Raw genomic sequence first — 25,377 nt, 5'->3', positions numbered from 1 at the left:
ATGTGACTGGCTCAACAAAGAGGAGGGGGTGCCGGAAAAAAAACCCTGAAGAATTTAAGCCGGTGTGACTCAAGTGGGCTCTCCCACTTTTTGTGTTTTGCTTGTTTGTCGGGGACGGTTTGTCCTGCTATGATGTGGCCCCTGATTCTTTTTACTTTTACATCATTTTTTACACTTTCCTATCAACAGTTTCCTCGTCTGTGTGCCAACCGGGCATCTTTGCTCTCCAAGGAGTGCTGCCCGGCTTGGGAAGGGGACGGCTCCCCCTGTGGAGTCAGCTCAGGCCGGGGCTCATGCCAGGATGTGGTAGTGCCTGATGAACCAGATGGGCCGCAGTATCCCTTCTCAGGGTTGGACGATAGGGAGAAGTGGCCCTTGGTTTTCTACAACCGGACATGCCAGTGTGAGGGGAACTTCATGGGTTTCAACTGTGCAGACTGTAAGTTTGGCTACTTTGGGGAGAACTGCACTCAGTGGAGGGCGTCTCTGAGGAGGAATGTTTTTCACCTGTCCCACGATGAGAAGATTAAACTGGTGTCCTATTTGAATTTGGCCAAACAGACAGTCAGCAGGGACTATGTTGTGGCCTCAGGGACCTACCAGGAGATGGAAAATGGTTCAAACCCCTTGTTTAGTGATGTGTCTGTGTATGATGTGTTTGTGTGGTTACATTACTACGTGTCCCGGGAGGCTCTGCTGGGTGGGCCTGGAAATGTATGGAGTAATGTGGACTTTGCCCATTGGGCCCCTGCATTCCTCCCATGGCACCGTCTGTACCTTCTGCTATGGGAGCATGAGATCAGGAAGCTGACTGGAGATATGACTTTCACGATCCCATACTGGGACTGGAGAGATGCGGAGACATGTGATGTTTGCACTGATGAGCTGATGGGAGGCCGAAGTCCACAGGATCCCAGTTTACTCAGCCCAGGCTCAGTCTTCTCTTCTTGGAAGGTAAACACATAAAAATAACTTCTCCAGCTTCTTTGGTAGGCTTCATTTTAACCCTGTTGTATTTTTTTCATGTCTAGTGTACAGTAGGCCTATTATGTAACTGGACTGACTCTCCAGTTCAATATTGAAATAGGATTTAGCTCTAAAATGTTGTCAAAAGCCCAATCTTAAGCCTACACATTCAAACATTTGTACTAAGGAAGGATTGTAAATTTGTGCCCAAAATATGAAAAGAAATTAATATTCTGCTCGTGCACAACCCAGTGTTATTTCTCATTCAAAATATCAAGGAATCAAAGGAAGCCAAACTTTTCAGGAAAATGACTTATTTTTGTTGTCAACTCTAAAATTTATTATGACCAATTGACTACCTGTTTGAGTGCTAAGCTTAAATTTTTGTCATTGAAATCTTTTAATGTTTTTTTTTTTTTTTCTGGTCTCCCCTTAGTGACACTAAGCTAAATCACTTAGAGTTGATGTTTAAAAGATATTTGAAAGCATCACTATGGGCTAAGTGAGACAGTGGTCTACTGTGTACAGCCATAGATTGACTACCTGTGTTCAGTAAGTTGATAATCAATCATTAATCAAATTTTATTTGCGTCATTTATTTGTATGGCACCTTTTACACAAATAAAATGCAGTTCAAAGTGTTTCACATTCAAATCATGAAATACAAATTGTACAAAAAAAACAAAAGAACAATTATGGCAAAAACTTATTTAAATGAAGATTTTGGAGAAGAGACTATTGTACCTTTAAAATATATTTATAAGGGTAGTTTGAATAATGAGTAAAAAAACTGATCCGAAAAGGATAAAATTGCAATTTTGCTTGCTCCAAAAAAGTGACTTTTTTGCCCACTGTAGGGGTTTACCTTGACAGTAACTGTCCTCACAGTAAAACAACCACATATTGTCTCATCAAAACCTTGCATTTACCTTTTATTCATTTATTTTTTTGCAATATCAGTGCTACTTATCTTCTTGAAAGTGTGAAAATATGCTTTCTGAATGTAATAGATGAAAAGAACTCAAGAAACCTGTGGTCTCATAAAGTGTTAAGTTATGTAAAAAAAAAAAAAAAAAAAAAAAGGGATATTTTTTTACTTTCATCCTGTAAAGTGGTGGTTTTGACAATACAAAGTTTCTGCCTGACAATGATAATAGGTAGGTCTGTATCTATGTCAGTATGTCTAACAAGCATCTGGATACACTTCAATAATGGGATTTGTGCCTCCACAAACAGGTACTGTGCTCCCAAGCAGAGGAGTACAGTCTCAGAGGTGTGTTGTGTGATATGAGTGATGAAGGCCCGTTGCGTCGAAACCCCGGAAACCACAACCGTGACATCGTTCCACGCTTACCAACTTCAGCAGAAGTGGCATTCGCTCTCAGTCTGAGCAACTATGATACAGGAGCCATGGACCGCAGTGCCAATATGAGCTTCAGGAACACTCTGGAAGGTAAGACAGGCATGACCACAAACACACACACTCACACACACACCCCCCTGCCCATCAAAGTGACATATCTTGGTCGACTGCTTCTTCAAACATTAAGCCACTCTGCTCTTCTTTTACCATCTAAACCTTCTGATAGAAAAATATATGATTAATCTTTCAGAGTGATACATGTTTCAAGCTTATTTACTGTCAGAAGCAAACGTGTGCTTGTTAAATGTATTAAGGTAACATTAACAAGGAAATTGATGTTATGAAAGACTTGGCGTCTTTTGTTAAAAAAGATTAGATTGTGGATTGAATGCTTCATTGATGAATGAGTGTCTCTAAAAAGTCATGAAGGTGGCCTGTGTCGAATCAGTGAGAAACTGATTTCATGTGTGCTTCAAATGCAAAAAAATAAAATCTTTCAAAAAAGTTTATAGATTAGATAATTAGAAAATAAGTAGATAAGATAAATTATCTTGACATCATCTAAACATGCTTGTCATGTAGATGGGTGACTGAATTGTAGGTGTGAACTGTAGGTGGGGGTAAATGTTTCTGTTAGCCTTGTGATTGGCTGTTGGCTTGTCCAGGATGTGAACACCACATCAGGGGAAGCCTCCAACTACCCTGAAGGGTTAAGCCGTAATGATAATGGATGGATAATCGTGCATACACTATGATCCATATTTAGCTTTCATCTTGACGTCTTTTCAGAAACAAAATTTAGTCAAGCAAAAATCTTATACCACTTTCTCCTCTAAATTAAAATGATTTGATTTGTTTATGATTTCCCGATCAGTCAAGCATACCAAGTGGCTCCAACACAGTTATCTGCTTTAATTTACTTCTGTAGCTTTCACATCAATAGCTTTAAATAACAAAATGTCATGAGCTGCCAGGAGCTCAGATATTCACAAATTGAATTAGAATTTTATGCCACTGAAGTACAGCAGAAGCAAGCTGTAAACACTAGCCTGACATTTATCTACATATTAAGCTGATAAAGCAAACTTGTTAGGAAAGCCGTGCTTGTTGACACATCCTCAAGCAAATAAGAGCAAGGTCTGTATTTACTCTCGTTTCCCTGCTGTTAGAAGCTCTCTTCTGGCTGAGAAACATCTTCTGGGTAGCTGCTAACTTTGTTTGGAGCTTGATGAGTAGTCTACACTGCAGCTGTAAAGGTGTTGGAAGTTAACCTTAATAATAACTGAGAGGATACTAACACTAACACATCTTGAAAGGTTGTTAAATTCCATATAAAAAAACTCTCTGGTGTGACAGCGTGGCCTCAGATAAACTGACTTACACAGAAAAAAAGCCTATTTAATGCATCACCTACACTAAAACTCCTCCTCTCTGTCTGATCTCATGGATTAGACCTCTTCTCTCATTTCTTGTCCAAAGAAGCTTTAGAGATGAACAGAAACACCCTCTTAAAGTACGCACTGAATGTGCCATTTAGTGAAACTGGGTTACAAAAAAACAAAAGTACTGTTGTCCAGTGATGATATCCGTTTTACCGATGGCCTTTTGTGCATCCTGAACATGTCTGCTGAGCCTCATGTGAGTCCTGCAAATATATCTGGACACTGGGTTACATTCATTTTCAGGTTCAGTGATTGCTTCAGTTTTGTACTTGCCTGCAGCTTGAGGAGCTTAATGATGCACTGTGCAACATTTTTTTTTTTTTTTGATGATACTGGTTTGAATTTTTTACACACTGTCCACATTAAATGCAGAATCCAAAAACCTTAATAGCTTGTCCCCAGTTTGCTGATAAGAGATGTTCACGTTCACATACTCCCTGAAGAAAAAAGTCTGTTTGACATATGATAGAATTAGACTTACTTACTTGATATTCATTACTCCCAAAGCTTTTATTTCTTTGATGCCAATTGAACACTTCCCTAACAATGACAAAGACTCCAGTGTCTCCTGACATTATTAGAGGTTGGTCGACCCCAGCTGCTGGCTCCCCCTTGTTTTTGCCAATTTGTTCTTGTCAGGAAATCTGCTTTCCAGTGCCTGAAAAAAGAAAAAAACTTGGCACATAGGTCCAGTCCTGTTCCAGACTCACTTAACAATCTTTGCAAGCGTGTAGTCCTGATGGTAGCACAACTCTTTGGACTTTAAACTTTGAAAATACAAATTGCTAGTGTGTGTTACAACTTAAAAAAGAATAAAAGATGAGAGCAGATCACATGCACAGCACTGATTCTCAGTGTGAGGAACAGTCTTTGACTTCACAGTTAAACACAATGCCAAGGATCACAAACAAAGACAATATTTAAAATAAGCAAGATTGAGAGATGAGAGGGGGCTTGGAGTCCTTGGCACACTCACAGTCAGCTCGGTTCTTGAATATAAAGCAGGATTTAGAAAAATGGAGTTTTTTAGGCGCTTGTTTGAGGGTGTAAGCACTTTGTGTACAGAGGCTTGTGTCAGAGGATAGTTTGTATGTGATGTCATGTCCCGCTCTCTCTGTACATTTCTAGTCTCTCTCAAGCTGTCTGAGTACAATCCTGAACATACAATGCAGCCATGTTTTAGGAAAAGTTTCTATTAGATTCTTCAACACATTTTCAAGAATCCTTCCTTGACTCAAAGCTACTTTTACTCATGCTCATTTCCAGAGTGAATGGACAAAATGTTCTCTTTACACCTTAAACTAAAATGTTGGCTCAGTTGTGAACTTATGTTTTGATTTGGCAGAAATGAGTCTGTCACTGTGATTTATTTGCCAATGAAATTTTTTTGACCCACTTTTTTAAAGAACTGAACCCAAATTACTACACCATCCAGGTGTTTTAAAAATAGAGGCAAACTCAAATATGCATCAAAATGGACCATTGTGAATCATGACTTCAAAAGCTGTCACTTAAATATCCATTATTGATTACAAAAGGAAATCATAGGATAAGAGCACCTTAAAATATCCACATCACTTATTAAGTGATTCCTCTTTGAAAAGATGAATCACAGACATCTCTTTGTTTTTATAAATATACAAAGTCTTTTTTTTTTTGGCTTAATCTCATACAACTCCTTTAAAATCAAACTGTATGTTGCTGCTCTGGTAATTTCCCCATAACTTACAGATTTAATGATGCATGGGGTCTGCACAGTTCAGCTCATAAAGCCCCGTTCCAATTTTCCTGCAACTCGGGAGCAATGTGCTTTGACTTTTTGGCACTTTATCTTGTGTTACAACAAATTCTTTTGTTTCACCAACAGCTGCATGCTGCAGTGCTGATTAAATGCTTTTAATCTTGCAGGATTTGGGGATCCTCAGACGGGGATTGGAAACAGCCCTCGATTAAACATGCATGCTGCTCTCCATATTTTCATGAATGGATCCATGTCCTCAGTGCAAGGCTCAGCAAACGACCCCATATTCCTGCTCCACCACGCTTACGTTGACAGGTAAGACGTGTACAGACACATTTTTAAAATCAGAGTACATCTACACACTTCACTTAACCATGACTGCCTTTGTGTTTTTTTTTTTATGAAAGCATTTTTGAGGAGTGGCTCAGGAGGCATAACCCATCTCCAGCCCAGTATCCAGAGTCAAATGCTCCCATTGGGCACAATGCCAGATACCACATGGTACCATTTTTGCCGCTTCGCAGAAACAGAGACTACTTTATCTCAACCAAAGAGCTGGGATATGAATATTCAAATCTGCTCAATTCAAGTAAGTGACGCTTTTCTGATTTTCTACTGAGATTATAATTTGTTGTCTGTTCATCTTTGGTACTTTGTCCTTAATTTGCATCATCACAAATCTGTGAAATCTGTAAAAAGTCTCAACTTACAAGCCTTTTCCTACATCTCTGCGACCTTCCCCCTCAGATCAGCGGATAGCAGAAGCCATGCGTCCATACCTGGATGAACTGAAGAATGTGTGGCCCTGGCTGCTGTTTGCAGGGGTCATTGGGGGAATTTTGGCGGTTTCCTTTGTTGCTGCTTTCCTCAAAGTAAAACAGAGGTACCAAGAGTGGCCTTGGCAGCAATGGGGAGGTTGGAAAAACCCCTTTTCGAACTTATCAGGGTACTTTTCAAAGGAGAAAAAGCCGATTATCTTGGACAGCATTCTGGAAAGACAGCCTCTGATTCTTGACAATGTCTCAGGGGAAACCGACAACCGTAACTATCAGACAACTATATGAAGGCACAGACAACCCTGTATGATGGCACAAGTATATATGAATAATATCCTGAGCACTGTGAATTATACGTTATGTTGAATAATTGTAATTACCCTATTATATTTGTTAATGGCACTGTATTTAAACTTTTATTAAAAGTATAAACCAACTCTATGTAGCAACTTTTTAAATAGGTTATATTAAAGGCACGTTCCACCCACAACTTGTCAGATTGTGCCAATTAGCCAATTTCAGGCATCGTTGACGGAGTGCTCATGGTTTCTGTCATAGTGACTTTCCATGTTTATTTCTGTTGGGTTAAAGTGGTTCAGCTTCAACTCCAGGCTCAGAGGTGTGTTGCATCAGCCATGTGTGAATGCAAATGAAATGATACCCTGCATGCATTTAACTGCCAAAGTAACACTACGTCTTCATCACATTTCTCAGAGGACCTGAGGGACTTTTCTTTTATTATCTTTGAGTAGGAGTCGACTGAACCACACTTTTTGGCAAACACTAAATTGATTTGTTCATGCTGTGAGGCATGCTTGTGGAGAGAAAACCAGAGATAGTGCCCGCATACATGTCAAGGTCTAAGTCATCTTCACAAAATCCAGACATGGCTCAAAATCATAATTGGAGTGTTGTGTAATAGTTTCAAAAACTTTAAGACATTTGCTAACAGTCAAAGCAATTCCAAAAGTTGCTGGTGATCCAAAATCCTTACTTGAATGGTTGAGTTTAAGAGAAAGGTTTTCACCTCACCAGGTTGTAGTCATTAAATAAGCTTGGCTAGAATTCAACTGAAGCTTAACTGCCTCTGCATTTGAAATAAATCATCACACACAAGTCACCCCTCTATTAAAATTTCAACACAAAAGTTTATTTTTGGTAGGATAAATTGGTTCCCTATTCATTTTCCTCTTGCGTCATGGCCCCATTCAGCCAAATATATTTCATACATTCTAAGCTTTGAGTCATGCTGTGTGGCATAGCACTTTACTAATACAGTACAGTTTCTTCAAATACCTTGTATTCAAATTGCATTCTCAGATATTACAGTACATTCTCATTATATAAACCACACTATACTGTTTGACAAAAAATTAGATAAATACATTTATGATGTGAATGCAAAAACGTGTAGAAAATAACATACATCAAATGAAACAATGTTCGAAAAAAGTCAGAACAGTTTAAAACTTTTATCTTTGAAAGGTGAGAGTGAGGACACAGTTGTAAAACCTTGAAACTCTATTATGTCCAAGAGGGAACTATTTTATTTCTTGACACTTTATTCAGAAACAACGCAATATTTTACAAGTGTGGACACCTCAGAGATCTGCAACTCAAACTAAGCAGAGCTGTTTTATCAGACATCTGAATAAATGTGACAACAGCACTGACGGTGAACGATGCAATCAGTTAAATTATGAAACTGAAGCGTGGAATGAAATTGGACCCAGCTGTAATCCATCAGAAAGACACGATGATAAAAGGTTTAAAGGGTCTGACATCAAGTGTGGTCTTACCCGACTCTGATCTTACCATGAGCGTTATTTTTCTGAGGAAATTCAGTGCAATTAAATTTGTCGTTATCTGACTTGACTTTAAATGAATCAAAAAGTCAGTGTGCCTCTTATTAGTATTCAGTACTTCAATGAAAAAAAAAAATGTTGCAAGAAAAAACTTTCAGTCCTAAGCATTCCAATCCGTTTAACGACCAATAAAAGGGCCAAAACTTGAGAAATGGGCGAAGTTTAAGAGGAATGACGGGTAAGAATGAAAGGGTAAAAGCACTGCAACTTTTAAGAGGCCAAAGTTCCATGACAGCAAAAGAGGAGGCTCTTCTTCAGAGAGGTACAGAATGGACTCCACAGCCTCAGATCCAGCTAAAAATTACGCCGTGATTGTTTTGTCATTTCTCATCATTCATCCTCCTCCTCACTATCGTCCTCTTTTTTCTCCTCACTCTCCTTGGGTGGAGTGACAGGGGGAGGGAGGTCCAGGCGAGCCCACGACATGGCCTCGGACTTCTTCATGGCCACCTCAATCTTGGCAGCCATCATGTTCACTATACTTTTGCTCACATCAATCACCTGTAAGGGATGGGAGAGAGCATGACTCAGTACGGGTTCACTAACAGGTAGAGCAAGATAAAGAAAGATCTGCAATTGCTAAAAATAAAACAAAAAGAAACCTCTTTTATATGTCTGTAACAGTTTATTTTTATGTTTATGAAGATGGAGCTTGATTCTGTACTTACTCCCCACAAGTTGATATTCTGCTCAAATTCCTTCTCTCCCTCAAATATGACACGGATGTTTAGCTGAAAGTGAAGACAGAAAAATAGTCAGATTGTGATGAACTCTTTGGATGTGCACAGAAAAATTCCAGTGGCTTCAATGTCCCTCACTATTGTGCTGTTTGCATCCACGTAGCTTAGCTCTGGGATGGCGTTCTTAGCGTAGATGGAAATGATGACCTGCGACCCAGTCTGGTGCCAATCGAATCGACATGGGACCACTTTCTTACCCTGGAAAGATCAACAAAATCACACGGAAAACTTGAGTTCACAGACAGCATTTTCTCCACAGCAGAATTGTTTGCCACACACCACTAGATGGAGTCACAGCCGAGGCCCTCTCGTACACACACGCACAGAATCACTTGCTGAAAAACAGGCAAACCTACCGCATCTTTTTTCCTCCATAGATGCGTCCCCTTGGTGCAGCCTTCTTGAGAGAGGAAGGTGTTGAAGTCAGAGGTTTTCCTCTTACAGCAGCTCCAGTATTTCATTCTGGAGAGACAGGAAAGAGATAAAACTGTTTGATCTTATGACAGTCAATAACTTGTCACTCAAGAGGGCCAGTAAACAAAACAAACTGGAAGACTAAGAGGCAAACACCTCTCATGCTTCTTTTTCAGCTTCCAAGTTTGACAGCAGTTTAATGCCAAAACAGTGACATAAACATAGAGAAAGCTCAATGTTTTTGCAGCTTGTTATTTTTTATCTTTTAAAAAGCTTGAGTTAAAGTTAACAATTAAAAATAATAAGCAACACTGACCCTTCATGGAAGATAGGAAATCCAGGATGGTATGAGCACACATCTGAGTCACTTGCAGGTCCATCAAAACTCTGAGGATGATAAAAACAAACACTGAGGCTAAAAACTACAAATGAGGCTAAATTGTTATTTTATCCTAATTTTTATATTATTTATGACCGTTAGAACTGATAACAGATCTCACTGCAACTCTTTATTTATGTCAAGGAGAAGACAGACCTTGAGGAATCACTGAAAGATCTGTCAGTTTAAATTATAACTAATCATAATCTATTAATTAATGAAGACTTATGAAAGCACTTATTTTGTCTTCAGCAAAACCCCAACTGATTAATCTACGTCAGGCAGGCAGACCCAGAGAGACTACTGCACGGCTTTCAATCAAATCAGTTTAAGTCCAAGTATGTAAATCATCAAGTCCAACTCCGAGCTTCTTCAAACCTCAAGTCAATGCAAATCTCTCTCACAATTTATTCTCTAATCTTGGGGTTTCTGCTCTGACAGGTTGGATTAAGCCGAGAGAATTTATTTTGGCGCTGCGTTTGTCTCAGAGCAGATGTGGAGGAGGATGAGGAGGATGAGGAGGATGAGCTGGAAGTACAGTGCTTCCCCTTACTTACCCTGTGCTGTTAGCACTTTTGGGACACTTTAATTGCACAGTTAGGATTAGCTCTGATTATCATGATTTGTTTTTGTATTTGTTAAATGACTAATTGAGTTCACAATTAAGTTTGGCTCAGAAGTTGTGAGGAAGAGAAAACCCTGCATGCAGATGCTATGATAATTAATTTGTATGATTAGAATAAATTATATGAAAAAAAAGACTTAATTTCCTGGACCCTGAAAGAAAACACAAGAATTTATTCCAGAGTGTTTCCTGTGGCTCACTCACTTTAGTACATCCTCCATTTTTACAGGACGTTCCGATCTTGATCTCGTCACTTTCTTCCTCTAGAATGAGAAAAGACAGATATTTGACACCAGTGCTTTGAGGAGCTTCTGAAAAATGCATCTTGAGCCATGATGACTTGTCCTGTCGGCTTTCACTCAAAAGCCATGATGTGAACGACACAGGTACGGGCTAGTCCCCTGCGGCTGTCCATTAACTTCCACAGTCAACATGACCTTCCTGTCTACTGGAGCAAGACATGAATTGTAGTCCAGAATAAAGAGAGGAAAAAAAAAAGAAACAAGAGGACAGAGAAGGGGAAGATAAAGTTGTGAGCTCACCTTTCGTCTCTACCGCATTTTCAGAAAGTTTTAGTTTCTCCAGAGCCTGCTTCAGAGAGGAGGAGACTTTGTGCTGCAATCTCACCATTGGCTCGTCAGGACTAAAACAGCAAAGAGGAAAATCAAGAATGAAACAAAAACAAAGGAAGGGATAGGCAATGTGTTAAATTTAATTAGTTTGGACTCACCTATTCTAAAGGGTATTTTGTTTCTTTGCTTTAATTAAGACATACATTATAACTAGTATCTGTTTAAACGAGATTGTCTGATACAATCTAAAAGTATTATATCTGTTAAAGAAGATTCACTTTTCATTCATTAGTTCCTCATAAGCCGCTTGTTCATCTTCTCTTCCAACACAAGCTTGAGGTGTGTGGGTGAAAGGCTCAGACATGCTGAGGACTGATCCTCCGTACACGGCTGATCACTTTAACACCACCTATACTGCTGTATTTTTTTATTTGATACTTAAACTGGGAGAGGCTTAACTGATACAGCAAAATTATGTTAATGGCAATAATTTCTTTTTACCTATTATTTGGTTACAAGGACTTTTTTAAGGGGAAGAGCTATAAACAGGCTTTCATGTTTACATCAACTGTGATAGTTTTACTGCTCTTTGAGGACAAAAGAGTAAAGCCATTTGCATATTTATGCTATGCATACACCTTGGTTGTGACAGGTAATGTAAAAGGACTGATTCCTTTTTTGCGAGCTAACTAATGATAACTGATGAATTTATTGCCTTTTGTTGCTTTTATGGTTTTATCATGAACAAAGACAAGAAGTATTAAAAACCTAAGTTCTCAAATGCACACTTTGGCAAGAGCCACTTCTGTATGTCAGTGAGTGATGGTGCTCATGGGAAATGCATTCTTAGGTGGTTTGTATCTTAAATAACATTGACCTTATTGAATGTGGGTTTGCTGAACACGGATAGCTGTCGTTGGGTGAACCTCATAAATACCAAAGACAGAAAAAAAAACAACCAAATAATTGTTAAAGCAAGCTGCACTACCTTGGTCTGTCGTGAGCATTCAGAGGTTTTGGTGCAGAGATGATGTACTCATTAAACTTTGGTTTTTGGTTATCGTCCTTTTCCCCTGATGATGTCACATCTGGTTTCACCGGCTCAGGGGGCTTCTCCTTGTTGTGAGGGCCTTTTGTACAACCCTGCACACAGGAGGGAATATCACTACAACAATACTCACTCTGTTCAATATGGCCACAGTAAAAAGTGGCAATCAATGTTTAAAAAAACAGCAACAGACAGATGAAGAAAGAGGAGTGAACATGTGAACTGAAATTATTAACAAAAACGTACAACTATGCTGAGGAAGTCTGAGAAGTCAGTGGTCCTTCTCTTGCAGCACGACCATCCCTGAAGAGAGACACACAGATAATGAGTTTGACCAGGAAAAACAAATAAAAAAAGGGGGACGCTTCATTTTCTGGCTTCCTACCTTCAGCGCATCATGGAACACTGGGACTCCTGGATGATAGGTGCAGCCATCTGTGAAAACAACAGAGCAGACATTCAATTCATTTAGAGGAAACATATGTGTTGATATAAGAAGCTTTCTTGAGAAAACTTGCACAGTGTGAGAAAAGTTATGAAAGTTGAAAGAAATTCAGGAATCATCATCTACAAGTATTCTTGAATCATTTTCAAGTCTCTGAACCCTTTCTTTCTCACTTTACAATCAGTGCTGTCTGGTTCTCACTTGCTCCACTGTTTGTGTTGAACGTCTCTCAAAATGACTCAAGGCAGCAGTTTGTTTTGTTTGTTGCTGCCTTCATGTGTTTTCTGCCAAGATGACTTGTTGCGAATTGAGGTGCTTAGAACTCAACAACATGCGAGAACTCCTAAGTGAATCAGGAAATGGGAAAGCATCCCAGAAAATAAACATCTCAAAAAGTTACCCTGGTTAGTTTATGTGCACTCAGCTGTCAATTGTATTATTTAGGCAGTATTTGATGGCTGTAAAGAAAAAGCTGTTTGCAAAACTGCTTTCAACGGTAATTATTTTTTAGATGGTCTTAGAACAAGAAACACTGATAGAAAATAATGTATGAAAAGAAACAGAAATCGGTTAAGTCTCGGCTCACCAAAAAGAAGCCATTTGCATCACCTTTGACGCAACACCTTGTTAACCACACAGTAAACAGTTTTTTTTCCCGCTTTCTGTATCTAAAATGAGATCACAGTTTCGGATTTATTTTATTTGTCTCAAATCACAAATTACAGCAAAACGCATTACAACCCAGATGGACACACTGACTTTGCCCTGAGAGACACATCAGGGTAACTGCCTTCATGCCACCATGAATCAAGTCATTCAAAGTCTTGTCTGAACTTTGCACCCTCCATGCTGTTGCCTTAAACACACCTCTCAGATACCCCTTAAGTTAAAATCATGACCCTCACCTCTATTGTTATAAAATGAGGCATCTCATTAAAATGTAAATTAAACTTAGCTTTATGTGTATCGCCCAATACCAACTTGAAAACAGAGACAGGCGTTTCAAATGAAAGGGAAAATGAAAGACTTATTAAGCTTTTACAGCAGGAATGAAGCTAACAATACCACCTTTAATGTTCAGCTATAGAAAGATCAGTAGCTTTATAAACAGAGGAAAAACGTGAGCAAAATCTTTAAATATGGAAGCTCTAGATAAAAAAAAGACTATGACAATGGCTTATCCTTACATAACCTCAAATATTTCTCTCTACCCTTTAATTGATTAGTTGTATTAGAATTGAGGCTCAATGCCTTGTTTAATAGTAAAGGCAGTGTCCTCGCACAGTGAGTGCTCATGTTACTTAAAGAACCATATTTTACTTTAGAGGACAAGTTAACACTTAAGTGTAGGATACTTCCTAAATCTGTGTGGAACAACCCACATATCCACAGAATGTTTTCTGCTGTTTTAACTCTGAGGTGAAACTAGATGTGTCCCAGTCCGATATTGATATCGGATATTGGTGCGATATCAGCAAAAAAACAAATATCAGTATCGTATCGGAATGCATCTAAAATCTCTGATACAAGCAGTCCATTCTAGACTCCGCTCCTGCTGTTTTTATTTGATTTATTTAGGTTATTTTCTGGGTCTTCTAATTTATTCTTTATTTTATTCAATTGCTAGTATTTTTTATGTTTAATGTTAAAATTTCTGTTACCCATTGGTTAATCATAAATGGGTCAGTTTTTCCTCGTACCTACTATTGCTAACTACTGTTCTTTGTTTGAATAATATCACTTAAACAAACTTTTTCTAACATGACAGACATACTACAACATAAGTAATAAAAGTATGCATGTTCAATGCTGATATCGTATCGGATTAATATCCGTATCGGCCAATACTCAATGCTGCAGTATCGGTATTGTATCAGAAGTGAAAATGTAATATCGGGACATCCCTAGTGAAACCTTTAGAATCCAAATCACGCATGCGTAAAAAATGTGGGGAACCTTTTACACCATCAAGATTAGGGATGCACGATGTTATTGGCACAATATTGGTATCGGCTGATAAAAGCTTAAAAACACTTTTATCTGTATCAGCAGATATGAAAAATCCAATATCGTGCATCCCTAATCAAGATGATTATTTATGTTAAACATGTATGTGTCCTTGGACATCTTTTGTTACTTCATGCAACATAAAGGATATGTCCTGTCTTCTGTTTTGGTCATGAAAAAGCTTTGTAGTCATGTCATATATACTCATATATAAAGTTAGGCCCTTGGGGATTCCAGAGACTGGCCTCCATTTCTAGGATTTATACTATGTTCATATTTTGGCTAAAGACAGTGTGGGTTCAATAACACTCCCTGGGTTTACCTTCCCAGTCAGGAAGTTATAGGAAATTTCTTATTGGTTTTCTGATGATGCTGTCAACTCTGTTTTTTTTTTTTTTTTTAATCTTAATATGCTTCAGCAGGCAGAGGTGGCATAGATATTAAATATGCTATTATAAAGTACACCATCACATTTTGACTATAAATCCAAGTGTAAGAAGTTTTATTTTAAATTTTGGTAATGGCTGTTTGAAAGGGGAGGGCAACCAGTATGGAGGTGCACATTTGTATGATACATTATAAACAAGAAATTTAGAAAATAGTGGAATACTTTCGCGTTACGTCCCGAAATTGTTATGATTACAAAGTATTAAGCAACGCTAGTCAAGCCGGTGAAGGTTTCAGCAGTGTCAATAAGAGCTATTTATTATGTTAAGAAACGTGGTCTGACTTAAAGCTCACATGTTCCTTAAACTGTAGGGGTCACAACAGGTATACCCTGTCTAGGACAATGGTGCTGGCAAGTCTAGCATTATCTTCAAACCTGCTAATACCGACCACTGAGCTCTAAACGCTAACAACAACGTGCTCTCTCCGCAGGCCCACGTGCCGTTAGCTTCCAAAGTTATTGCCCGCAGCGGCAGTTTTATTTGAGTTACACATGTGTACAGTCACGTCTGTTAATATCATGTCAGCTAACTTACATGGGCTCCCTAGGCCTACTCTGTATCGAAATTTCCAGAACATCAGAGGTTAACGCTAGCTTGCTAACAGACTTACAGGACACAGCAATAGTTGTCTACTATGCTACTCACCGTCCGGGTTATTTTCAGGATCAAATCGCTGTCCACATCCTTTGTTATAACACAAGACAGACATGTTTGTGGGTAAATAAGTTCAGTTTTTGTCTTACAACTATAAAGCTAGTGGAAACGCCGCTGCCGTTGCCTCACACTAGTGATATTACTCTGCTCTCACTTCCGGGTGTTGTCGGCTAAACTCGTGCAAACTCGGAACATGCCCAACCCGCTACCTCCATCCTGTGAGCGCACAGTGGTCCCACACAAGCGACAACTGATGCTGACCGCTTCCAAACTTGGCGCCGAGCGACATGCTCCTAATACTACATTATTTCGGACCTTAACCTTCCTGCAAATAATCACATAACTATTTTTGCACCAGTTTTGCGTTAACTATTTCAGATGGAGCCGAAGTAAGCCACTGCACTCAGGGATACTAGTCAGGTGCACGAAACTGGGGCAATAGCTATTTAGTTTTATACGAGGATGGCTGCGGCCAAGTAGACAACTGCCTCTCGGGATATGTTCACATGAATTTTCCATTTCGGGCATCACCATCGACTTCCGCGCGGCTGATTTGAGCTTTTTATTCTCTTTCTTTGATTTTTTGGGAATCACTGTTTGGGAAAGGATGGGGAAATGGTTTGCTGTCACTGATTACAGCTGTTTCGTCTAAAGGTAGGACACGCAGCGATGTATGAGTGGGGTCTATGTGCGATATAGGTTACAGCCTTGCTAATTAATGTCCAGACTGTAGCTGCAGGCTTCAGCTCATAAACTCGTAGATTTTGCACGGAGGCGAGCTCCAGCGAATGTGCATCAGCAGGGGAGATGCACCCACTATCTCCCGGGACAGTCTGCCTCTGGGGAATGTAGGATTGAGTCGTTAAACTCTGGCAGCCCTTTTGGAGCTGATATAAATCTATACAATATGTCCTGCACATAGCAGACTATAGGTGGACCAAAATTATACAATACCAGTTTAAATTAATTTCTATTAATTTGGCTTTCCTGGAAGTTAAATTATGTTTTGTTTTGTATAATATTCAGTAGGCTATATTAACTCATCCAATATTAATTCATACAATATTTGAAGGCACTGAAAATCAGTGGAAATAGATATTTGTTTAAGAAAACATCCTATTCTCTTTATTCTTTTTTCTCTTAGTTATCTGATTTCAAACTTTTAAAATGCATCAAGTTCAGCTGATAGTAACTATCTGAAACTGTTTTTAAAAGTGAGTTGTCAGTTAAGAAAATTGTGTACAATTACATTTTAGCCTATTGTATCATTATTCATAGTTAGTTTTCCTTATGAGGAGAAATGAAAAAACAAACAAACATTGTGCCAAAATTTATTTTTCAGTCAGTTAATACACTAAATCACATGTTTTTCCCCTGAGAGCGTGAGATTGCGGTGTGCTTTGATGTGGTACATTTCAAAAGGTTGTCTTGTTCTACTCAAGTATGAGCAATGATCAGTGTTTAATGCAACCTGTTTGAGCTAAACATTGAATATGCTATTATAACCTAGAGGATCTGTGAAACTTTGACAGTTTTAAGTTTAATGATGGAGCATGCAGTGCATGTATGTATCTCTTCCACTGAAAATGGATGTTTTTCCTTGTTTTTCTCCCATACATAGGGTGACCGGTGATGGAATAGCAATGAAGCCAAAACGGTGGGGAAATATGCTTTCTCTACCACACCTCTCTCCTCTTTTCTGTTCTATTTGCCTTTTCTTCCTCCTCTATTTCCCTTCAAGCCATGGCCAGTTCTTGCCAGAAGTGAGGGCAGGACAAGGACTGCTTCTCTTCACCCAGCCTGCCTATAACGCTACAATATTTGAGAACTCTGCTGCAAGAACCTATGTTAGAAGCCTGATCAAAATGGGCATATTTCTTGGGCCGCCGCGATCTTTAGACATTAAATACTCCATTGACTCTGGGGACAATGAGGCAATCTTCCAGGCTGAGGCATTTGTTATGGGAGATTTTTGTTTCCTTCGTATAAGAACTAATGGGGGCAGTGGGGCCATTTTGAATCGAGAAGTACAGGACAATTACACGGTGACTGTAAAGGCATCTGCCCAGGGAGGCCTGGAGGCCTTAGCGACTGTTTATATCAAGGTCTTGGACACCAATGATCTCCGACCACTCTTTTCCCCAACTTCATATTCCTTTGTTGTTCCTGAAAGTGCCCCCTTGGGTGCCAGCATAGGGCGTGTAACAGCCACAGATGCTGACATGGGCTCTAATGGAGAGTTCTACTACTTCTTTAAGAACAGAGTTGAGCTCTTTGCTGTTCACCCAACCAGTGGAATTATAACCCTGACAGGTCAGCCCAGAATGGACAAACAAAGCAAGTTTGAGCTGGAAGTGCAGGTGGTCGACAGAGGGATGAAGCTCTATGGGAATATTGGCATCAGCAGCACTGCCAAGTTGGTCCTAACTGTGGGCCAGGTGAATGAATTTGCTCCTGTTATCAGTGCAGTTTCTGTTGTTCCATCATGGCTGGACAAGGACCCAATCTATGCCATAGTGACAGTGGAGGATAAGGATGATGGGATATCAGGGGATATAGAGTGGGTGTCCATCATTGAGGGTGACCCCTTGGAACAGTTTGTGGTTGACAGATCTCCTGTCGGGAATGAATACAGGGTTAAATCATCAGAAATAGTGGACTGGGATTTACTTCCTTATGGATGCAACTTAACTTTGCAGGCCAAAGACAGGGGTACACCTCCTAAGTTCTCTAATACACAAGTTGTACAGTTGTTAGCTACAAAGCCAGAGCCAGTGTTGGCGAATTTTGAGAAAGATGTTTATGTAGTCAAGCTGAGTGAAATAGCCCCCCCGGGCACCATTGTAGAGGTGGTGAAAATCTCCCCAGCTCCTCTGAGTGTCAATTACAGCTTCAGCATCCTCTCAGATCCAATGTACTTTGATATAAACCCTTTGACTGGAGTTATCATGACCACGAGGCAGCTGACAAGGATATCACAGGATTTCATGGAGATGGAGGTGGTTGATATTTATAGTCAGAAGCAAGCGAGGATCCAGATCACCATAGAGGATGCTAATGATAACTCTCCAGTGTTCAATAGGCCCTTCTACGATGTTGCAGTCAACGAAAGCTTACCTGTGGGGACTGTTGTTCTTGTAGTGTCTGCGGTGGATGATGACAAAGGGGAGAATGGATATGTTACCCTAACAATAAGCGGAGAACAATTTCTTCCATTTAGCATAGACCAGGACACAGGGGAGGTGAGGATAACAAGAGAGCTAGACTTTGAGTCATCGGAGGACATCTATACTTTTGCTGTACGGGCATCTGATTGGGGTTCGCCCTATAGAAGGGAGAGTGAGGTTAACATCACCATCCGTCTGATTAATATAAATGACAACCAACCTCTATTTGAGAGGATATCCTGCAGGGGGATGATAAGCAGGGATTTCCCAATCAGGGAGACAATTGTCACCCTGTCAGCTGTTGACATGGATGAGCTGGGAATGGTGAAGTATAAGTTTCTGTCTGGGAATGAGTTGGATTATTTTGAGTTGAACCCAGACTCTGGGGCTTTGTCGTTGAAAAGATCTTTAGCAGTGGATAGTTTAAAAAGTGGGGTATTCAACTTGAAAATAGTTGCAACAGATGGAGAGATGTTCTCTGATCCAACATTTGTGAACGTTTCTGTGGTGAGAGGTAGGATGCCATCCAAGGGGTTCAACTGCAGGGAGACAAGAGTTGCTCAGCTTCTGGCTGAAAAAATGCTCTCAAAAGTGTCTGCAATGTCAAGACCAAGAACTGATGAGAGATTTACAGACATTTTCTCTGTAAACAAACAGGCCCCACAGTTTGAGGCCTTACCCACCAGTATTTTAGTGAGAGAAGACCTCCCTGCTGGTGCCAGTGTATTTCAGGTGAGAGCCAGAGATAGTGACACAGGTTTCAACGGCCGTGTCCTCTTTTCCATATCTGACGGTAACAAAGGCAACTGCTTCAATATCAACATGGAGAATGGGCTGATTACTGTATTACAGCCACTAGACCGTGAACAAGTGGATCGTTACTTCCTTAATATCACCATCTACGATCAGGGCGTTCCTCAGATGTCCAACTGGAGACTACTGACTGTGATTATCGAGGACGCAAATGATAATGACCCTCAGTTTTATGACGACAACCCCTCTGCTCTTGTTTTGGAAAACTCAGCCATCGGTATGGAAGTTATAACCATCAATGCGTTTGACAGAGATATCGGTCAAAACGGTCAGCTCTCCTATGTTTTGCTGACCAATGTCCCCCAGTTTGGCATTGACAGTGAAACAGGGAGTGTATTTATTGCAAGCCACTTGGACAGAGAAACCTTCTCAATGTTCATACTGAAGATTGAAGTGAGAGACAAGGCTGAACGAGGCACTAGAAGGTCGTCAGTGGCTACCCTGACGATAATCGTGGAGGATGTCAATGATTGTGCCCCAGCTTTCATCCCTAGCAGTTATAGTGCCCGGGTGCTTGAGGACCTCCCGCCAGGGGCTGTGATTACATGGGTGCAGGCTCAAGACCCAGACATTGGCCCTGGAGGACAGGTTCGATACTCCTTGATCAACGACTTCAACGGCACTTTTGAGGTATGTGATGTGACTGTTTCCATCGAGATTCTGTTGCAAACTCCAATCCTCTCTTTATTGACACTTTATGATGTATGGGGCTGTAATGCTTTGTCCAGGTCGATTCCGCGAGTGGAGTGCTGAGGATAAGGAAGGAGCTGGACTACGAAAAACAACAGTTTTTCAACCTGACAATGCTCGCTGAAGACAGGGGAGTGCCCAGCCTCATCAGTCAGACTTTTGTGGAGGTGGAGGTGTGTAAAACAGAAACACCCTCACACGCAGATTTCTTAACCAGATACAATCCTAGGATCAGTCATCGATGAGCATAAAAACTGAAAGTTTTTTGTTTGTGTTTTCTTTGCTTTCTTTTCTTTTCTATGCCTTCTCATTCTTACTGTAGAGATAGAGGTAGCTTTGTAACAGCTTAAGATAAGAGTGGTATACTTAGACTCCCTATGCCAAATCGCAATCATGAAATGTGACTGAGATGCTTTGCAATACAGACCAAGTAAACAGATTAAATCATTAGTACAGTTTGGTAGGCAGTGCATTCACTATGTGAATATTTTTTTGCACAAAATATTTAAAGTGAGATAATCACGTCACTTGCTTTGTTGTAATTAGAGTCTTAATTGAAGTCATGGGTGTTATTGTATTGTTTACTCACTATAATGCTGTTTTATGATACACACATCTGCCCTGACTATTACAACTTCAGAACGAAATTAAGATGAATCATTGCGTGTTTTCAGGTGGTGGATGTCAATGAGAATTTGTATGCACCCTACTTCCCCGACTTTGCAATAAGAGGCTCAGTGAAGGAGAACTCTCGTGCAGGCACAAGCGTCCTGACAGTCAACGCAAAGGACGATGACAAGGGGCGAGATGGTGTGCTGAGGTACTCTATCAGAGGAGGCAGCGGACTGGGCACGTTCACCATTGATGAAGACACAGGTTTGACACAAGATCAATTTTTAGTCTATTTTTGTCAATTGAGAATGCCCTGACGAACAGTTCCATGTGTTGAATACTAACATACCCCTGCATAGCTTACAATCACATATGAAAGGAAGGGCTACAATTTGTGAGCAGTTTCTGAGTGACTGTTATGCATTTTCAGCTTTGTTTTATTATTTCTTGCTTCTCTGCGTTGTGGCTTTGCATTAGAAGTGATTCACAGAGAGCTTCATGATTCCACATCATTTTTGTTTTATTGAAAATGTATGCGTGTTTAAGCAGAGGAGGGGTGAAGAGAGTATGATGTACAGTCAGAGTCAGAGTTTGATGGGGCCTCACGTGGGAGCTGTGTACTGGGACATCATTACTGTAATGAGGGCAGCATGGCAGCTACACTGGCTGGGCCTCGGGCCACTCACTACAACTGATCCAGTGCTGTGCAGCGAACATTGATCAAGGCACTCCTGCACAGCACCACCATCCTTTCCAAGAGGAGTGAATCACAGTGACTTATTCAAGAAGACCGGACCCAAAATAAAAAGCACACAGTTGTCTCAGACTGTCCTGCAGTGTCCAACTCTAACATGTTGTACTCACAAAGAGTTACTCACCCAGAGATAAAACAAACCAAGCACAAAAATAGGACAGTTCACTTAGGTTCACATTGGCTTATGTATAGAATAAAATAAAGATTATGACTGTGCATAATGTCTTTTATTAGTCTATATACATATATGTATCATCTATCTTTTATTTGTCAGATGATTCATTCATTATTAATTTAAAATGTATTTTGAAAATGTAAAAAACACAGTCACATTTAAACAAGCAGACAGTGAAAGAAGTGTTTACTCAAAGATAGAAGTCACCATGTGGAAATATGCCAGTACATATTTGTGTTATATGTTGTTAAATGCATCAAAGGTAACATGTAATTTAACAATAAAGAATGGTCCCTTAACTAAATACTGTATCATTTATGTTGCATATCTTTAGCCTAATAGCATAATTGTTTAAGTAAAAGAAATTTGAATAAAATAAAATAATTAAAAATAGTAGTATAGATAGTGAAAACTTAATTATATAAACAGATAGAAAAAATATAATATATATTTTTTCTTCTTTTTTGAAAACTTTGAAATATGACTTGGGGGGTAGTGCTTTCAAGCTAATGTTATGTAACATACAACCAAGTACAAAGTATGGAAGACTTAAGTATGGATCATATGTGTGGAGACAAGGACAGGCGTGATGGAGACAGAAAGCTCTTGTGACATTGCAAACAGCCACAAATTACTTACTAGCCTTACTTACATAAAATTTAGGAAATGGCCCTGATATTTAATCATTTCAGTCGGAAATAAAGGACACCTTGGAGCACAAATATAGAGGCTTGTTTCCAATCTCCCATCTACACTATAAATACAACTAAACAAAGGTTGCAAACACAAATTTTCCTGAGAGAGAAAAGTCGTAAATGAAAAAATTTGCGCCCCATCACATATCGTTGCGGTCTCTGTCACTCTCCCTGGTGCTGAAACCTTAAAACCCAAGCTCTCTTTGTGCCTCTCTCCATGGTGCTGAAACAGTCAAACTTCTAACTGTGCAATCAGTCTCTCATCCTCTCATCCCCTCTTCTCTGCGTGATGCTGTCCTCCATAGTAAGTAACAGTTCATAATCACCCCCGATGCAGTGAAGTGTTAGCGCTGACAGGTCCTGTGTTTCAAAGGTGAGATTTGATGGGATTTTGAGAGTCTTAGAATGGAAATCACTATTTTACTGTTGAAAAGTAAGCAGTTCCCTGAGTATCACTTATCTTTCTGAAGTTCTCTTCATATACTAACCAGGTGAACTGTCTTACAGAAACTTAATGGGACAAACTTATAAATGTATTGGTAAACATTACAAGTCTCCTGCTTGTTTGTTTTAAACCTCTCAAACAGATTAAACTTTCACAGGTCTAACACATTTTTAATCATTTCATTCTCTCCTCACTCTTGAAACGGTCAAAATATAAATCCCACCAGCGTCTTTTCAATCAAACAGCAAAGCAATTAAATATTTATTTTTCCCCACAAGCTAGTTTTATAATTAGAGCAGCAATCTATAGTTCAGCGACTAGTATAATCAATCATCATTTCAGAAATATGTGAGGAAAAAAGTAAGTTGTGGTGAATAATTTTGCAGGTTGTTAATGAAAACTTTATTTTTTGCAAAAACAAATAACAGTGCTCCTGTTAGGGCTTCTCTCCTTACTTTTTGGCACACCAGTCTCGACTGTACATGACTCGCACTGGAGGCTTGTGCTGACCTTTAACTAGGCTAATTAGTATTGACCATGGTTGAGAGAGAAACTGATGAACAAATGGAGGGAATGACACTCACCCTCTCTCTGTGTCTGTATCTCTTTATGTATAGAGCTATGTACACATAATTACACAGTGTTTGCACTTTGAATCTACTGTACTGATAGATAAAACAGTGTTACAGAACTTAGACAGATCCCTACAGTCTTCAGTGTTAAAGCTCTAGCACGGAGCATCACAGCCAGTGAGAACGCTTATTGAGTGCAGATTTTCCAGGGGAAATCAGGGTGCTTGTTAGAGCAGAAAGTGAAGTGAGAGGGGAGTGAATGTGAAGCGTAGAGAGGAAGTAAGAGGATGCAGGGGAGTCTTGAGTATAAAAAAAAATCAAGTGTCAGAAGAAAATACAGATTTCTTGAGCCTTACCGTTAATTTTCTTGAAGAAGTTTGTAAAAGTCATGCTTCTGTTGTGTTTCCATGGTAATATGTTGTGAATGGTCTCATGACCAGTGTCTTTTTGATTACAGTGAGTTAGAAGATACAGTGAGCACATCTAGGCATACTTAACTACATAAAGAGCTTAATTTTTTGATTTTGTATCACTGAAGTCAGTTTTGTCAGGCATGGACAGAGAAGCCCTGTCCTCCCACCATGCATTTAGACGCCACGATGAGTGGCTCTGCTTTGACTGCTTGTCAATCTGTAGCTCTTAGTGCCAAAAGTCAGTATGTGAAGATTGACTGTGACAGACAGTGAAGAAGAGTAGAAGAGACAGAGAGAATGAGAAAAACTGAGAGAAAACTATTTTTTAAAACCCTGTGCCCCTAAAAACCTGCCCAGACACACATTCACACACAACTCTGCTTTGTAAATTGACATTGTGATGCATCTCGTGTTTCTCACTACACACCCATACTCTTTTCACCTGCTTATGAATGCCCCCACCACCCTGACTTTTGATACCAAAATGTTTAAGATGACTCACTCTAATATGGATGGAAAATAAAAGGGTTATCTATCGGAAAAAAAGAGACCTAGGATCTTCTCTGGCTTAAATTCTTACCTCTGCTGTACTTTGAACAAAAATTGGTATTCTTGTCATCGGTTCAAGTGAAAGCAAGCCCTGCAATTTCTCATTGGGTAGCTGTCAGAAGCCACCGCTCCTCTATTAGTGCATTTGTGAGTCCCTGGATTTGTCACAGTCAAGATAGAGCAGTCTTATTTTGGGCAAACACACTTAAAAAAGGTAATTTATTCTGCATTTGTTAAAAAATTAAAGGGGTGTATTTTCTGAACTTTTTTATTCTGTTTTATTCTGCCACACACAGTGGTATTCAATTTTTTCTTGAGTGTAGACAAACACATACAGTATTTTCCCATCAGTCTTGAGATTTATTATTGCTAGTGGCAGCATTGATTTAATAGTGGAACCCCAAAAACCTGTTTCTCAAGACAGGAGAAACTGAAATGACATGACAGATAGATGTAAACTCGAGCACACTGCGAACTTCTAAATTAGAAAATATTCCATGACCCTTCAAATTTTTTGTCTCTTCTTTGAAGTGTGTTATTTATGGTGAGAATGGATGCTGTCAAGTCAGATTTATATTGAACCCACTGAATAGTGCCTGTCGGTCTTAGAGTTCAAAGAGCTTTTGAAACAGCCAGCTCTGTTTTTCCTCGTCTCTCTCCGTTGAGCTCTCTGACAGAGATGAGATGTGGTTTGAAAAGGACATGGCCAAGGACGACAGAGCAAGGATGTGTTTCAGCAAACACTTTTACTATGCATTGTGCACGCCCTGGGCAGCTGCTTAGTCATAATCTGACATGTACACACACTTCTTGCCGATAAGGTAACACCTTCGCCGGGTGGCTGAAAAAAGTGCTGCGAGATTGACTAGAGAGCGTTATAAAAGGCCACACAGCCACACCTCAAGTCACTGATTTGTATTCTTCTGTAAGACTCTAACGCCTGCATGTGGGGTTTTAAGGCAGGCTAACTGCAGACATATAGTGCATTATACTGGGTTAAGTACAT

The 25,377-nt window shown here is 39.7% G+C and overlaps 3 protein-coding genes across 3 annotated transcripts in view; 2 read left to right on the top strand and 1 right to left on the bottom strand.

Annotated features, from left to right (window-relative positions):
• Positions 1 to 69: 69 nt before the first annotated feature.
• On the top strand, positions 70 to 6,755 carry LOC141791201 (tyrosinase-like). The gene is made up of 5 exons (XM_074671468.1): positions 70 to 954; positions 2,203 to 2,419; positions 5,680 to 5,827; positions 5,920 to 6,101; positions 6,260 to 6,755. The coding sequence occupies exons 1-5, from the start codon at positions 130 to 132 to the stop codon at positions 6,574 to 6,576; spliced, it is 1,689 nt and encodes a 562-aa protein (XP_074527569.1). The 5' UTR covers positions 70 to 129; the 3' UTR covers positions 6,577 to 6,755.
• Positions 6,756 to 7,431: 676 nt separating this feature from the next.
• chordc1b (cysteine and histidine-rich domain (CHORD) containing 1b) lies at positions 7,432 to 15,742 on the bottom strand. The gene is made up of 11 exons (XM_074673195.1): positions 15,478 to 15,742; positions 12,317 to 12,366; positions 12,178 to 12,234; positions 11,872 to 12,026; positions 10,854 to 10,954; positions 10,516 to 10,574; positions 9,624 to 9,694; positions 9,250 to 9,355; positions 8,972 to 9,091; positions 8,822 to 8,884; positions 7,432 to 8,654 (listed from the first exon to the last, which is right to left on the bottom strand). The coding sequence occupies exons 1-11, from the start codon at positions 15,539 to 15,541 to the stop codon at positions 8,484 to 8,486; spliced, it is 1,017 nt and encodes a 338-aa protein (XP_074529296.1). The 5' UTR covers positions 15,542 to 15,742; the 3' UTR covers positions 7,432 to 8,483.
• Positions 15,743 to 16,028: 286 nt separating this feature from the next.
• fat3b (FAT atypical cadherin 3b) overlaps positions 16,029 to 25,377 on the top strand; it is a 114,403-nt gene continuing 105,054 nt past the window's right edge. The window contains exons 1-4 of the mRNA XM_074672594.1: positions 16,029 to 16,140; positions 17,108 to 20,096; positions 20,195 to 20,329; positions 20,831 to 21,032. Coding sequence (XP_074528695.1) covers positions 17,130 to 20,096; positions 20,195 to 20,329; positions 20,831 to 21,032 — 3,304 coding nt within the window. The 5' untranslated portion in view covers positions 16,029 to 16,140; positions 17,108 to 17,129. The remainder of the gene's footprint in view (positions 16,141 to 17,107; positions 20,097 to 20,194; positions 20,330 to 20,830; positions 21,033 to 25,377) is intronic.

Source organism: Halichoeres trimaculatus, unplaced genomic scaffold, assembly GCF_033239565.1.
Source record: "Halichoeres trimaculatus isolate MK-OKI-2021-1 unplaced genomic scaffold, fHalTri1.1 fHalTri1_scaffold_6, whole genome shotgun sequence".
NCBI lineage: Eukaryota > Metazoa > Chordata > Actinopteri > Labriformes > Labridae > Halichoeres > Halichoeres trimaculatus.
This window is presented reverse-complemented; position numbering and strand designations above follow the sequence as displayed.